The sequence below is a fragment of the Terrapene carolina genome, unplaced genomic scaffold, assembly GCF_002925995.2.
Source record: "Terrapene carolina triunguis isolate 2854851 unplaced genomic scaffold, T_m_triunguis-2.0 Scaffold93, whole genome shotgun sequence".
NCBI lineage: Eukaryota > Metazoa > Chordata > Testudines > Emydidae > Terrapene > Terrapene triunguis.
This window is the reverse complement of record NW_020664444.1, coordinates 14,403,313-14,416,463: the sequence shown is the minus strand read 5'-3', so window position 1 is coordinate 14,416,463 and position 13,151 is coordinate 14,403,313. Positions and strand designations below refer to the sequence as shown.

Genomic DNA, 13,151 nt, shown 5'->3' with positions numbered 1-13,151 from the left:
AAGCTAAGATCCTGATTCAAGTTTTTAAGTTTACAGTCTGAAAATTTTAGACTGTTGAAAATCTTCTTTCTGTGGTGTGATGAGTACATATTTTTATGCCTATTGTTGTGTGTGTACTGTGGGGCTTTTCTCATGCAGTGACCCCAAAACCTTTTATTCTTATGTACTTCACAAGGCATAATTGCTATTGTCTTAAGTGTAGGGGGTTTTCCCGCATTGTTCTTGTTTTGTGATAGGCATGGATAGGCTCTTGAAAAGAGTGTCGTAGGGGGTGTTGATCATTGTAGCAGAGATGTCTGCAGGTTTTGTATCTGATGTTCTGGCAGGGTCTGATGTTGCTTTGAGTTGGTGTGCCTTGGTGTGTAGGGAGCTTGCTTCTGGTGATGAGCTTGGAGAGGTTGCCGCGTTGTTTGAAGGCCAGAAGTGGGAGTTTAGGAAAGATTTGTTTCAGGATGGGGTCCCCCATCGAATATGGGTTGTAGTTGTTTGATATCCCATATGGGTTCCAGTGTCGGGTAGTAGGTGACAACTAGGGGTGTGTGTTTTATTTCTGTATGCACTAACTACTTATGCTAAACAGTCTTTTCCACATTGCATGTTGCGGTGATGCTGGGAGTTCCTTTCCCAGACCTGAAGAAGAGCTCTGTGTGGCTCAAAAGCTTGTCTCTCCCACCAACAGAAGTTGGTCCAATAAAAGATATTGCTTCACCCACCTCGTCTCTCTAGTATGAGAGACGGGTATGATTCAATGGCAGCGTAACCTAAAAAAATGTTTTACACCTTTCTGGACCACTGGTTGGTCACAGTATTTATAGTTCTAAGAATGTCCATACTAGGTCAGATCAGTGGTCCATGTATCCTGTTGTCCAACATTGGCTGGTCTCGGATGCTTCAGAAAAAATTAGCAGAACAGGGCAATTTATTGAATGTTCCATCCCCTGTCATCCAGTCGCAGCTTCTGGCAGTCAGAGGTTTAGGGATACCCAGTGTATACGGTTGCATCCCTGACCATCTTGGCTAATAGCCATTGATGGACCTTTCCTCCATGAACATATAATTCTTTTTTGAACCCAGTTTCCACAGGTTGACTGGGTGTGTTATGTTTGATGTAAACCTGCTACCTATTAATGTCATTGGGTGACCCCTAGTTCTTGTGTAAGATGAAGGGGTAGATACGCTTATTCACTTTCTCTACACCATTCATGATATAGACTTCCCCCATTAGTCATCTTTTTTTTAATATGAACTGCCCCAATCTTTTTAATATCTCCTCATGTGGGAGCTGTTCCATACCCCTAATAATTTTTGTTGCCCTTTTCTGTACTACTTCCAGTTCTAATATCTTTTTGAGATGGGGTGATCAGAACTGCATGCAGTATTCAAGGTGCGGGTGTACCATGGATTTATATAGTGGCATTAGCTATTACACAATTAAACTTTTTTTAATCTTTTAATGATTTTAGGCATCCATAACTTTATTTATTTATCCATAGCTTTCATTTATATTTCCAGTGTAGTATCTATGCTAGAACTATAAATACTTTAGAGTTTTGGGGGGTTGTTTTACTTTTAGAAAGCATGACCTTGTGTCAAGCCATTTTTCAGTAGCGTAGGAGTGAAAAAAATGGTGTAGAAGATGGCTGAAATGTACTTTGAACATGCCATTTCTCCTTGTGTTTCAAGATGAATTGAGAAAATTAATCATGTCTCTTTTTAACAGACACCTACTCTCCGGGAGAAGTCCATTTTGCTAGTGAAAATGATGACCTACATTGAAAAGCGTTTTCCAGAAGACCTTGAATTAAATGCCCAGTTCTTAGACCTTGTTAACTATGTCTATAGGTAATTATAGCAATTAATCAAGTATTGCAGCTTATTGGTTCATAATTTGTATCATACATGACCTTTATAACATGCCATCCATCTTTTAGGGCTATATTAGATTTGTTGTAAAATGCACAATCAGTTCATTTCACTGAGACTGGAGTGAACATATTTACATATTCGCTTTAGATCTTCAGATACAAAATCTTTTTACAGCCCTTGCTCCAAGCAAAAAGAAAAGGGGCTGTGGCATCTTCATAGTTAATCGTGATGTAGAGATAGTATTGACTGTTATTGCAGTGTCCCTCCTTTCCCCTTTGTATGAAGCTTTTCTCCTGGAAGCTTATTGTAATGAATATTTTTCTAGTTACTTAGATAGCCACACTTGAGTCTTCTAGCCCTGTATAGAAAAACATTGACAATAATCGCCTCACCACAAGATAGGTGTGCACTTCTGGTAAGTTATAATGGCCACTAAGGAATTTTGTACTTTAAACATATGCCTTGTTTTCAGCCATTCAGAGCCAGCTAGCAGAGTAGCAGCAATTGTGCAAACCCTTAGTTGTAGACAAGGCAAACTTCAATTTGCGTCAGTGGAGCTTACCTGGGTATTTCAAGCAGAAATAACCTCCACCAGTGCAAATCAGAGATTGCCTTGTCCACAATAGAAGTGTGCACTTAGGCCCCTGCATATATGGCACCTGGCTAACAATATTGTCTACAGTGATTAGCATTGTATACACGTGAACTTCTAGTTTGTGTAAGATGTTCTAAAAGCAGTTTGCATAACCTTCGTGGCGCAGGAGTGATTCCACCACCCAAAATTCCACTTTGCTCAATCTGGACAATGGACTCATAGAGAAACCATTGAAACGTTGCATTACTCATTTGAGCCCTATGGCATTAAGCTTGTAGAAAGGTTTGCTGCAGAGCTAATCCAGAGAGATAAACAGTGACCTCCATTGGACATGGTGGGTCTCTTGGCCATTGTGGTATTTGTTCTTGTGATTTGACTCCATGTGAGATGTTCTCAAGGGACTTTTGATATGTCACAGAAACTTATGCTTTTTTTGGTAGTAGACAAAGCCACACTTGACTCTCGATATTAACATCTTCCAGAAATTGGTAGAACAAAAGAAAATATCCTCTGGCTAAATAAATAGGTGACACTTTCAAACGCCTGTGTATTATCAATTGCTTATGCATTCTTCCTAGGGATGAGAATCTTTCTGGAAGTGAGCTCACTGCTAAACTTGAACCTGCATTCCTTTCGGGGCTGCGTTGTGCTCAGCCGCTCATCCGAGCCAAATTTTTTGAGGTCTTTGACAATTCCATGAAGCGTCGTGTCTATGAACGCCTACTTTATGTAACTTGTTCTCAAAACTGGGAGGCTATGGGAAACCACTTTTGGATCAAGCAGTGCATTGAGGTAGGAAAACCATTTTTTATGAGAACAGTGAATGTAATTTTAGAAATATTTGCTCCTTTTTTCCCTTATGAATGTGTAGATGTATTGTGTGTATCTTGAAAAGTGATATAGCCCTGTAAAACTCCCCATATCGAGGGTACCATTTTAGATACTCAGAACATTTTAAAACAAGTACTAATCTTTTAAATATTGAAAAGCTGATGCCTGGGAAATCTCTGCAACCATGTTCTTGAATCCAGTTGACATGTATTTTAAAGCTTTAAGGCTTCAGTTTATCTGAGAAAAGCCTAGTCAGTGCTCAGAATTTCTTTAAGCAAAAAATGACTTACAAACAAAAAACGACTGGAGGAGGAATCTTTTTGACAGATTGAATCCTAAAAGACAGATCAGAATGGAGTGTCAGAACTGTTGCTGAGAGAGATTTTAAAGGGGGATTGCTGTGGTGTGAAATCTGGTTTCTGATCATTTTATCTAAAACAAAACATAAGTAAATCGCCAATTTCTTTGAAATGACCTGTATATCAAAATCTGAGTATAAAATAACCAAGCACAAAGCAGTCATTTTGTTAACTTCATCAACTGAGAAAGATCAGAGCAGCTTTCAGGGTGACAAGGAACAGTGGGAATCTTCTACATCTCTTTTTAGGTAAGCCATGTATTTTAGTGGAAAATTGTATATATTATGTAGATTGAGACACTAAATAAAAAAACTTCCATAAAAATATGATGCTTAGATGCAGAAAACTCCTGTTCCCTATGTGTCATTATGGGGTCTCTAATCTTACTGTCCTAACATATGGCAATACATTTCCTGTTAGAGCTATAATCAAATGGCAACCTCAAAGGCACAATAACCCACCACATATCAGTGACAGAAGGTGATGAGCTGAAGATGGAAGTCCACTTTGTTCTCTAAATATGTGTGGCACCTCAGCTCTGACCTAGAAGGGTCGCATCTAGCAAAGACAAGATACTCCATGCCCATTCAATCTTTGGCCCTTCTGATACTGCCAGTAGAGGTGCAGATTAATGACCAAATGTCCATGTCCCAGACTCTCACTATCCAGTTTTCTCCAACTGCTAGGTAACTTCAGTTGCTATCTTAACTTCCTTATTGACCCTTTTGTACTTGAACATATAAGCAGAGAATGTAATTGCGTTTCCTTTCTGTTGGTCTGTTCAGTCTAAATCTTTGTTCTTTTAAGATTTGTTTGAATTTGTTCCTGTTTCAGAAACACAGGGAGGGTGGGGGATATCTCGAACACAACAACAACAACTGCTCATGAACCAGTTGGTAGAAATAATTGCTCTGATGAAAAGTAGATAAAATTCTGACTCATTCAGGCCAGCCTGACATCCAAACTCAATTTGTAAAGGGAAGTTCAAGCTGTTAAACATAGTCCCCCGTTCACTGTTGATTTGAGAAGGACAGAGTCCTCTTATGACAAGGAAAAAAGGTGCAATACAAAATAAATCAAGGACATGTGTTTTTAAATACATCACACACAATGGGTTAAAACCTTTGCCTTGTTTTTTAATTTCTTAGCTCCTGTTGGCAGTGTGTGAAAGAAATACTACAATTGGCACAAGCTGTCAGGGAGCCATGCTTCCATCTATCACTAATGTAATCAACCTTGCAGACAGTCACGATCGGGCAGCATTTGCTATGGTAACCCATGTCAAACAAGAGCCTCGAGAAAGAGAAAACAGCGAATCCAAAGAAGAGGTAACATTTTATTTTTATTTTACAGCAGATGATGATGTCTCACCAAGCACAGTTTATGGGACACATCTTAATGCTAGTCGGAATTGCTATACATGTGTGTAAAGTGATGTGCAGTGACTATAGCAGCACACCTGGTGTAAATGAATAATGAAGTTAAGTAGATGTACACCTCTACCCCGATATAACGTGGTCCTCAGGAGCCAAAAAAAATCTCGCTGCCTTATAGGTGAGACCTCGTTATATCGGGTTCGGTCCGCTACGGCGTGCTGGACTGGGCCAGCTTCCCTGGCGGTGATTTAAAGGGCCCAGTGCTCCAGCTGCTGTGGGGAGCCACGGTCCCTTTAAATCACCGCCGCAGCTCTGGCAGTGGGGCTCGGGCGGGGATTTAAAGGGCCCGGGGCTCCCCGCTGCTTTACCGCGTTATATCCGAATTCATGTTCTATCGGGGTAGAGGTGTAATTGTAATTACATTTTAGACAATGGTTTACTACCATTTGACTTACTAGCTCTGTGAAGCCATGTTAATTCATCTTTTTTTAATCTTCCGTCTATTCTAGATGACTGCTTTGGCCCTTTCTTTCTCCCTTAACAGTGGGAATTAAATTTTCAAATCCTAAAAAAAAAAATTACAATAATAGGTAACAAGGGCTGAAATAATGAGTACCATATTTGTTTTGTATGTGTACAGAAATGAAGTGGTGATAATTATTGAAAGTATCAGCATTATAATTGGCCTTACTTTTGTGTAGGATGTGGAGATTGACATTGAATTGGCTCCAGGAGATCAGACGAGTACACCTAAAACCAAAGAACTTTCTGAGAAAGACATAGGCAACCAGCTACACATGTTGACCAACAGACATGACAAGTTTCTTGACTCTCTTCGAGAAGTGAAGGTTGGTACAGGTTATTGGTCGCATAGCATGAAAACCTTTGCTGAAATATTGAAATCTCAAAACTGATGCACACAAATGAATTCTTTTGTTTCTTTGGTTGCACTGTTCATTTTATTTTATGCTAATACTGTATATTTCATAAGCCTTTTGAAAACTAGAGCCTACCCACTTTTACATTTGGCTTTCTCCTGGTCCTCTCCCCCAGCATCTAACTCCATCCTACACCTATTCCATCATATTTCTCTCCTCCATTTGGAAAAAAAATCATCTTCACTTTGCACAAGTTCTGAAAACAATAGGGCTCAGAGATTCAAGAGGTGTAATCTTTGCAGCCTGTTTTACCTGGTCCTATCGCATTGCTAATATATTTGATGTCACTTTCATGGCTGCCACTGCTGCTCCTGTGGTACTTGAGGTGGCGAGAGCAATCAGCACCACAACAGTCTTGAACTTTTGCAAGCAATAGTAAGGTCCTGATTAACCTCCAAAATCCTGAGGTTAACCAAGCTGAGTGAGTGTCTTCATTAAGGAATACAGTGAGAACTGCTTAGTTATACTGACAATTTGAAAAGTTGCTAATTGTTTTTCCAGTTACTTTTGTCACTGGAAATTATATACTATCATGCTGGTACTAAGTCTTAAGGGCCAAATGTGGGTAAACACAGAGCATCTGGAAAACCTTGCCTTTGAGTGGGTGAAATCAGGTGATTGGGCTCCTAACTTCAGTACACATAAATTAAGGTTTTGCCAGATACACCTATTGCATTTAGAATTGAACTAAATATCTGTTGCATTTAGATAAGAAAACTGCTGCCCCGAATACACAAGACAGGATTAAATCAATTAGTAAAGCATGGTAACAGATTATAAACAGCATTGTTTTTAATAATTCATAAGAAGCTAATTGTTAGATGAGCGCTATTTTGTGATCTTCTGAAAACATCAGTAGATCTAGCCAACTAGCCTGCTTGTTTTGTCTTACCACCAAATGTCAGCAACCCCATTAGTCACCTTTTCTCTTCTCTTCCTTGAGAGCGTCTTACTTTTTTTATTTGTAGCTATTATAGTCATGAGTTGTTGTCTTAATAAACATGGAAATATGATAACATTTATTTCACAGTAGTTTTCTCTTTCCACCTAAGGGAAATTTTGAAAAATTGTATTGGTTATGGAACACTTGGGAAAACAAGTAATGTAACTGCTTGCACACATCTTGGGGAAGCTTAGCTTCTGGACTGTATCCTACAGTAACTCTTCCATGGTGCAAATTCATTGAAAGGTCTTTTTTTTTTTTCTTTACATCCCTAATTGTTTCTCTTTATTTCTAGACTGGAGCGTTATTAAGTGCCTTTGTTCAGTTGTGTCATATCTCTACACCATTAGCAGAGAAAACTTGGATCCAACTTTTCTCCCGATTGTGGAAAATCTTATCTGATAGACAGCAGCATGTGAGAATCATTTTTGTGTCTTTTTGGTAGTAGCTGGTGTTTCAGTAGATTGTAATTTTCTGCCATAATTACTTGTTCCCTCACTTTAAAAATAATCCATTTCTAGTGTTTCCTCCAGCTATATGTCTTAATACTGGTTGCTTTTGAAAGAAATTGGCCCCTTCAGATTTCAAAGGGAATTAATCTTTTCATGTTTTAACTACTCTATGAAAATTCCCTGATCTGTATGGTATTAGTAAGACTTTAAATATGACCTAAGTGTTGGAATAGTCTGAATGAAATCACTGTTTCTGTTGTTTTAATTCCAGGCTCTTGCAGGTGAAATAAGCCCTTTCTTATGCAGTGGTAGCCACCAAGTGCAGCGAGACTGCCAGCCGAGTGCACTAAACTGTTTTGTGGAAGCAATGTCACAGTGTGTTCCTCCCATTCCCATCAGGCCCTGTGTGCTTAAGTACTTAGGTAAAACTCACAACCTGTGGTTCCGTTCCACATTGATGCTGGAACATCAAGCCTTTGAAAAAGGATTGAGTCTTCAGATTAAACCTAAACAGACAACAGAATTTTATGAGCAGGAAAGCATAACCCCTCCTCAACAGGTAAGGAATAACATTAATTAAATTATGATAGCCTACTAAAGGCAGAGAAGACCTAGGGTGACCATAACCAGCTACACAAAGTTAAACATAAAAGTATCTGTCCACACTGGCTGCTAAAGTGTGTAGATATCATGCTAATTACCATAAAAAGACCTAAGATGCTAGTGGAGACAAGCCAGGTCAACTCATGAGCAAGTTTTGAGAGAAGCTGAATTGTAATATGGCGCATTGTTAATTTTTTATATATCCGGTGATAACGGACCACTTACTTCCTGGGTTTTCAAAGAGTGATCATACAGTGGAGGTCTAGACATAAAATTTAAAAATGACATATTTAGAACTTAATTGTTATTTTCATGTCTTTCTTACCGTATGTTGTGTGGTTTTTATCATATGCTTTACTTTAAAATATGCCAACTAACATGCTTTAATGTGTAAGGCATTTACTTAATAAAAAAATTGATCACAAAAAAATTACAGCAACATTTTGACCTTAGAAGAATGTGCTTGGTTATTTGCTATGTTTTTTAGGAAATACTGGATTCCCTAGCTGAGCTTTACTCTCTGTTACAAGAGGAGGATATGTGGGCTGGACTATGGCAAAAGCGCTGTAAATTTCCAGAGACAGCAACTGCTATTGCTTATGAACAACATGGCTTTTTTGAACAGGTAATATTTGCACAATATATGCACATTATTAAACTTTGCTTTATATAGATTAACTATCAGTATAAGCATACTAAAAGCCCACAAAATGTGTACTTTGTTATTAATAAGAACAAATAGAAAATTCATTTGAGTTGAGGATAATGTCTCAAATAAAACTTCCTCTGTATGAAGTATTAGTTTAAGACTCCATGGTACGTTGATAAGATATGTTTGAATATAGCCAAAACTAGTTTCCTGCAGTACATCATTAATTTGACTAAGAAGCATAAAATTGTAAATAAGAAAATAAGTTAACCGTCCTAATTTATTATCGGGTCTGATAATAGAGGTATTTAAAGAGTTTTTAAATCATGTATGTGTCTTCAAAAAAAAATCGTAATGAAATGCATTCAGATATATGTTTAGAGCAGATATAAATCTAAAATGAAGTGCTTTCTTTCTTTCTTTTTTTTAAAGGCACAAGAAACATACGAAAAAGCAATGGAAAAAGCCAAAAAGGAACATGAACGAAATAATGCCTCCCCTGCTATCTTCCCTGAGTATCAACTCTGGGAAGACCATTGGATTCGGTAAGATTTTAAAATTGGAGCAGAACGATGTTGTTACAAAGCAAGATAAAAGAAGTACTCTAGTAGTTTAAAACATCGATTACTAAAATAAACTAAGCCCAGCACATTTAAGATACAGAGCAACTTAGGGGAATAAAATATTATATTGCTACTCCTTTAACAGACTTCAGAACGGCTATACGTAAATCATTGCAAAAGTATAATTTGCTGTTTGTGGGAACAGATTTCACATGGAATTTGTTTTCCCATTTAATATTGGGATCTGGGTCACCAAGTGCAGTTCCCCCTCTTCATACACTTCTATATTATTGTTTTTGTTTGTTTTTAATCCTGCAGTCTATTTACAACTATTGCAATGCCTTCTAAGCATTTTTCAAACATTCATGAATGCAGATGCTCTCCTGATATGAAGTGCTTAAAGTAACTTTTAAATAACTCTTGCTAACACCGTGTTTTCATTTTCATAGTTGCTCAAAAGAGTTGAACCAGTGGGAACCTTTGACAGAGTATGGCCAGTCAAAGGGCCATATAAATCCTTATCTGGTACTCGAATGTGCATGGAGAGTCTCAAACTGGACTGCTATGAAGGAGGCACTGGTGCAGGTGAATATTTTTGAGAATGTGCAGAGAACTTTTTGTTTCATTGTTCATTGTGCTGATTGTGTTTCTTCAAAGTCAGCATTACAACTCATTTCACAGAAGCAGTAAACTCCTCTTTGGGGATTTTCTTCTATGTAGTACACAGCTGGGTATTTTGGCAACCAGAGCATATTGTTTCAACAGACTAACTTGGGTCTTTCCTTTTTATTCCCCCCCCCCCCCCCCCCGTCTTTCTGTCTCTTTACAAAGCTTCCTTATAATTCAGAATTGATATTTCATAACAGGGTAGCAATCACCAGGGTGGATGAAGGTTGGGATATGGTGTCAAATTATTAAAAAGCACCAAGTGGCTGACTGGTGAACATGCTGGTGCCAGTAGTGATTTATGGGGAAGCTTGCAGAAGCATTTACAGTGCTGCATAAAAAACATATCTGGGGGGGGGGGGGAACCCCTAAACATCAAACCAAAACTTGTGGGTTTGTGTGATGTAAGATAGGGATGGGGAAAATAGATATTTGTCTATCCCTTTATGGTTTGTTCTGGGAAACGAGGGATGGTGATATGAAAATCAAACTGTTGTACCTTCTGTGGATGGATAGATTGTAACTAAACTCCCAGTTTTTAAATGGAAAAGCCCTCTGTCTGCAGTGTTAATGTAAGTTTAGATGCTTTGATATTAAGTGATAGAGCATGACAACACCAGGCCCTTTCCTTCACTGTCTTACAATTAACATGACTGCTTCCACAACCATTTACTATGTATAGTTTTGCAAGGCTGTTAGGGTGTGCAAAGGCCCAGATTGACACCTACATAGGAAAACCTGCATACACCAGGAAACTGTCTGGATAAATTTTGGTTTCCCTTAATCGACCCTTTGTAGGTAGTGGGATGCTTACTTCCATGTGTTCTGATATTCCAAGACTGTCAGGGACATAGTTAAATTCTAGGATATCCAGGGAGGGCTTGAGTTTTTGTATTGCCAGTCTCCATTCTGCTAAAATATGAGATTGTGGAGGGGAAAATGAGATCATGGAAAGTAAGCATCCCCTAGTTTTACCTGGACTTGCCTCCTTCCCACAACCGTGGAGCTCCAGCCCTGTGGAGTTATGGTGCAAGGTTTTAGGGGAAATAGGGAGTATGCCACAGAACTGCAGTATTCTTTCCCCCACCCAGATCCACCCTGTTAAACTTGCAGCAGTATAATTCAAAAGCAACCTCAGGGCATAATGCTGAAAACCTAAAACGTTGATATATTTTAGTGTAGACCACATTGCTTCAAATAAAACTGCATTAATTATTAGTAATGCACAAGCTACTTCAACAAAAGTAACATGTCTCTCCCTCTGCCTCCATTTGTCATTAATATGCTGGTAGGTAGGTTTGGCAGACTCGTACTAGGTCTATGAAAGAGAGAACTGAGTAAGACACACACAAAATTTTATTTGCTAGGTTTAAATACTGAATGCCTGAGATTTGGAGTGTACTTGTTGTTGTCACAGGCTGTTGATAATGCCAGCAGATATTATTTTAGTGAAACAAGTATTGCAAACTGAGGCTGCAGGCTGTTTCTATGCTGTGATTGACATATTGCAATTACATGCTTGGCAAATACCTGTTCTAATTTTTCTTAAATTTTATTGCTCTGCTCTGCAATGGCTTTCAGAAGAGATATTTATACGGTGTGACCTATTGGAGGAGGACTGCTTCCTGTGTTAATATTCTTCCACTTTCTGGTCAAATTATAAAAGACCTCTGAAGTAACTGTTGGGTTTCTCCTTTTATTTGGCCTTTTTTTTTTGAGTCTACTTAATTTTATTTCAGAATGAGTCTCAAATATTGCTTTTTACAGCAAATCCACTAAACTTTAAAACTGCATTTTAAATAACCATATTATAGGCAGGGCCGCTAGCACCACCTATTATTAAGGTTGCCTGACACTTCCCATTATAAGACCCTGTTTTCAGTTGTTTATAACTTTTGCCAGTTTTTAACCATTTAGAGTATAATTTTCCATGCTGGATGTCTGCCACAGGGTGATTTTTAATTTCCTCCTAAAAAGGTTCAGCTGTTTCTGAGACCGGGGCTAGGGAAAAAAATACATTGTTTTCCCGTGTTAAATGTTTGAGACATCTTCTTTGAAATGGTCTACTATCCCCATACTTTGGAATGGGGACTTCAAATTTGACAGGGAGTGCCCTTTGTGTCAGGGATGTGCCTTTTGCCATCCTTATAAAAATCCATCCAAATGTGGCCAAGTTATATTGCAGTTTGCATGTGCTTCGTAGAGAATTGCTAGTGCATTACAGCTAAAATATCTGAAGATTCCATGCTCACGGAGTATGCCCGAACCTCTCCCAGATCCTAGCACTGGCCCGACTGCACATGTGCCATCCCCTGTAGCCCAGGGCTACAGGAATGAAGATGATTGTCCCTCTAATGCAGTGATACTCAGACTGAGGCTCGCAAGCTGCAAGTGGCTCTTTAATGCGTCTCCTGCAGCTCTTTGCAGCACATATTAAGAGTGTGTGATTTAATTATTAACCAATCAGGAAGGGTTTACTATATTATTAACCAATTGCAGTTGATAAAATAATAATAATTGGTCAGTCATTTTGCTGTGAGAATTTTATTTTATATATATTAAAAATTAAATTAAATACAAAATAAAATAAAAATCTCACAGCAAAATGACTACATACATACATACATAATACTTATTTATTTTTATATAAGCCTTTTTTGGGTAATGTTGATCGCTAATTTGGCTCCTGAACCAGTGAGGTCTGAGTATCGCTGCTCCCATCTACTCTGGGCTGGAGTGGGGTTGGGCACTGGAACTGAGAGCAGGGAGCCTATCCTATGCTCTCAGTGAACCCCCTGCTGGCACCCAGACAGCATGAAGGAGAAAGCCATCTGATTCAAATGCAGAGGGGCAAAAGACAGACCAAGGGGGGGTGTCAAAGAAGTATATATTAGCACAAGGAGTCTGGTAAGACTGGGACTGGATGGGCACGGAGGACAGGACTCGGAGTCATGGGTAGATGAGGAAGATGGAGAAATGTCACAGTGGGAGAGTGGGAGCCAGTTGGCTGGGGAGGATAATGAGATTTGAATGAGGAGCTGTGGGGATAGGGGGAAGACCTGGGACTGGCTGGACAAGAAGACTGTGACTACGAACCAGTGTGGTGGGGAATGGGTGTATCGGCAACTGATCTGGCAAGGAGCTAGGATATTGGGGGAGAACTTGGACTGTCTGAGCAAAGAGACTGGGACAAGGAGCTAGGGGCCAGGGGAGAGACTGAGTTTTGATGAGAGGTCTGGGGAGCCAGTGGGGGGTGAGAGGAGAGAAAGAATGGATGAGGAGCTTGGAAGGGTGAACTGGACTGGCCGGG

The 13,151-nt window shown here is 39.1% G+C and overlaps 1 protein-coding gene across 3 annotated transcripts in view; it reads left to right on the top strand.

The window, feature by feature from the left end:
• Window positions 1–13,151, top strand: part of TRRAP (transformation/transcription domain associated protein) — a 156,547-nt gene that overhangs the window by 81,420 nt on the left and 61,976 nt on the right. For all 3 annotated transcript variants that reach the window (XM_026650611.1, XM_026650609.1, XM_024208476.2), the window contains 9 exons: window positions 1,721–1,842; window positions 3,040–3,253; window positions 4,800–4,979; window positions 5,729–5,875; window positions 7,204–7,323; window positions 7,632–7,919; window positions 8,451–8,588; window positions 9,045–9,157; window positions 9,625–9,760. In XM_026650611.1, the coding sequence (XP_026506396.1) occupies window positions 1,721–1,842; window positions 3,040–3,253; window positions 4,800–4,979; window positions 5,729–5,875; window positions 7,204–7,323; window positions 7,632–7,919; window positions 8,451–8,588; window positions 9,045–9,157; window positions 9,625–9,760 (1,458 nt within the window). The remainder of the gene's footprint in view (window positions 1–1,720; window positions 1,843–3,039; window positions 3,254–4,799; window positions 4,980–5,728; window positions 5,876–7,203; window positions 7,324–7,631; window positions 7,920–8,450; window positions 8,589–9,044; window positions 9,158–9,624; window positions 9,761–13,151) is intronic.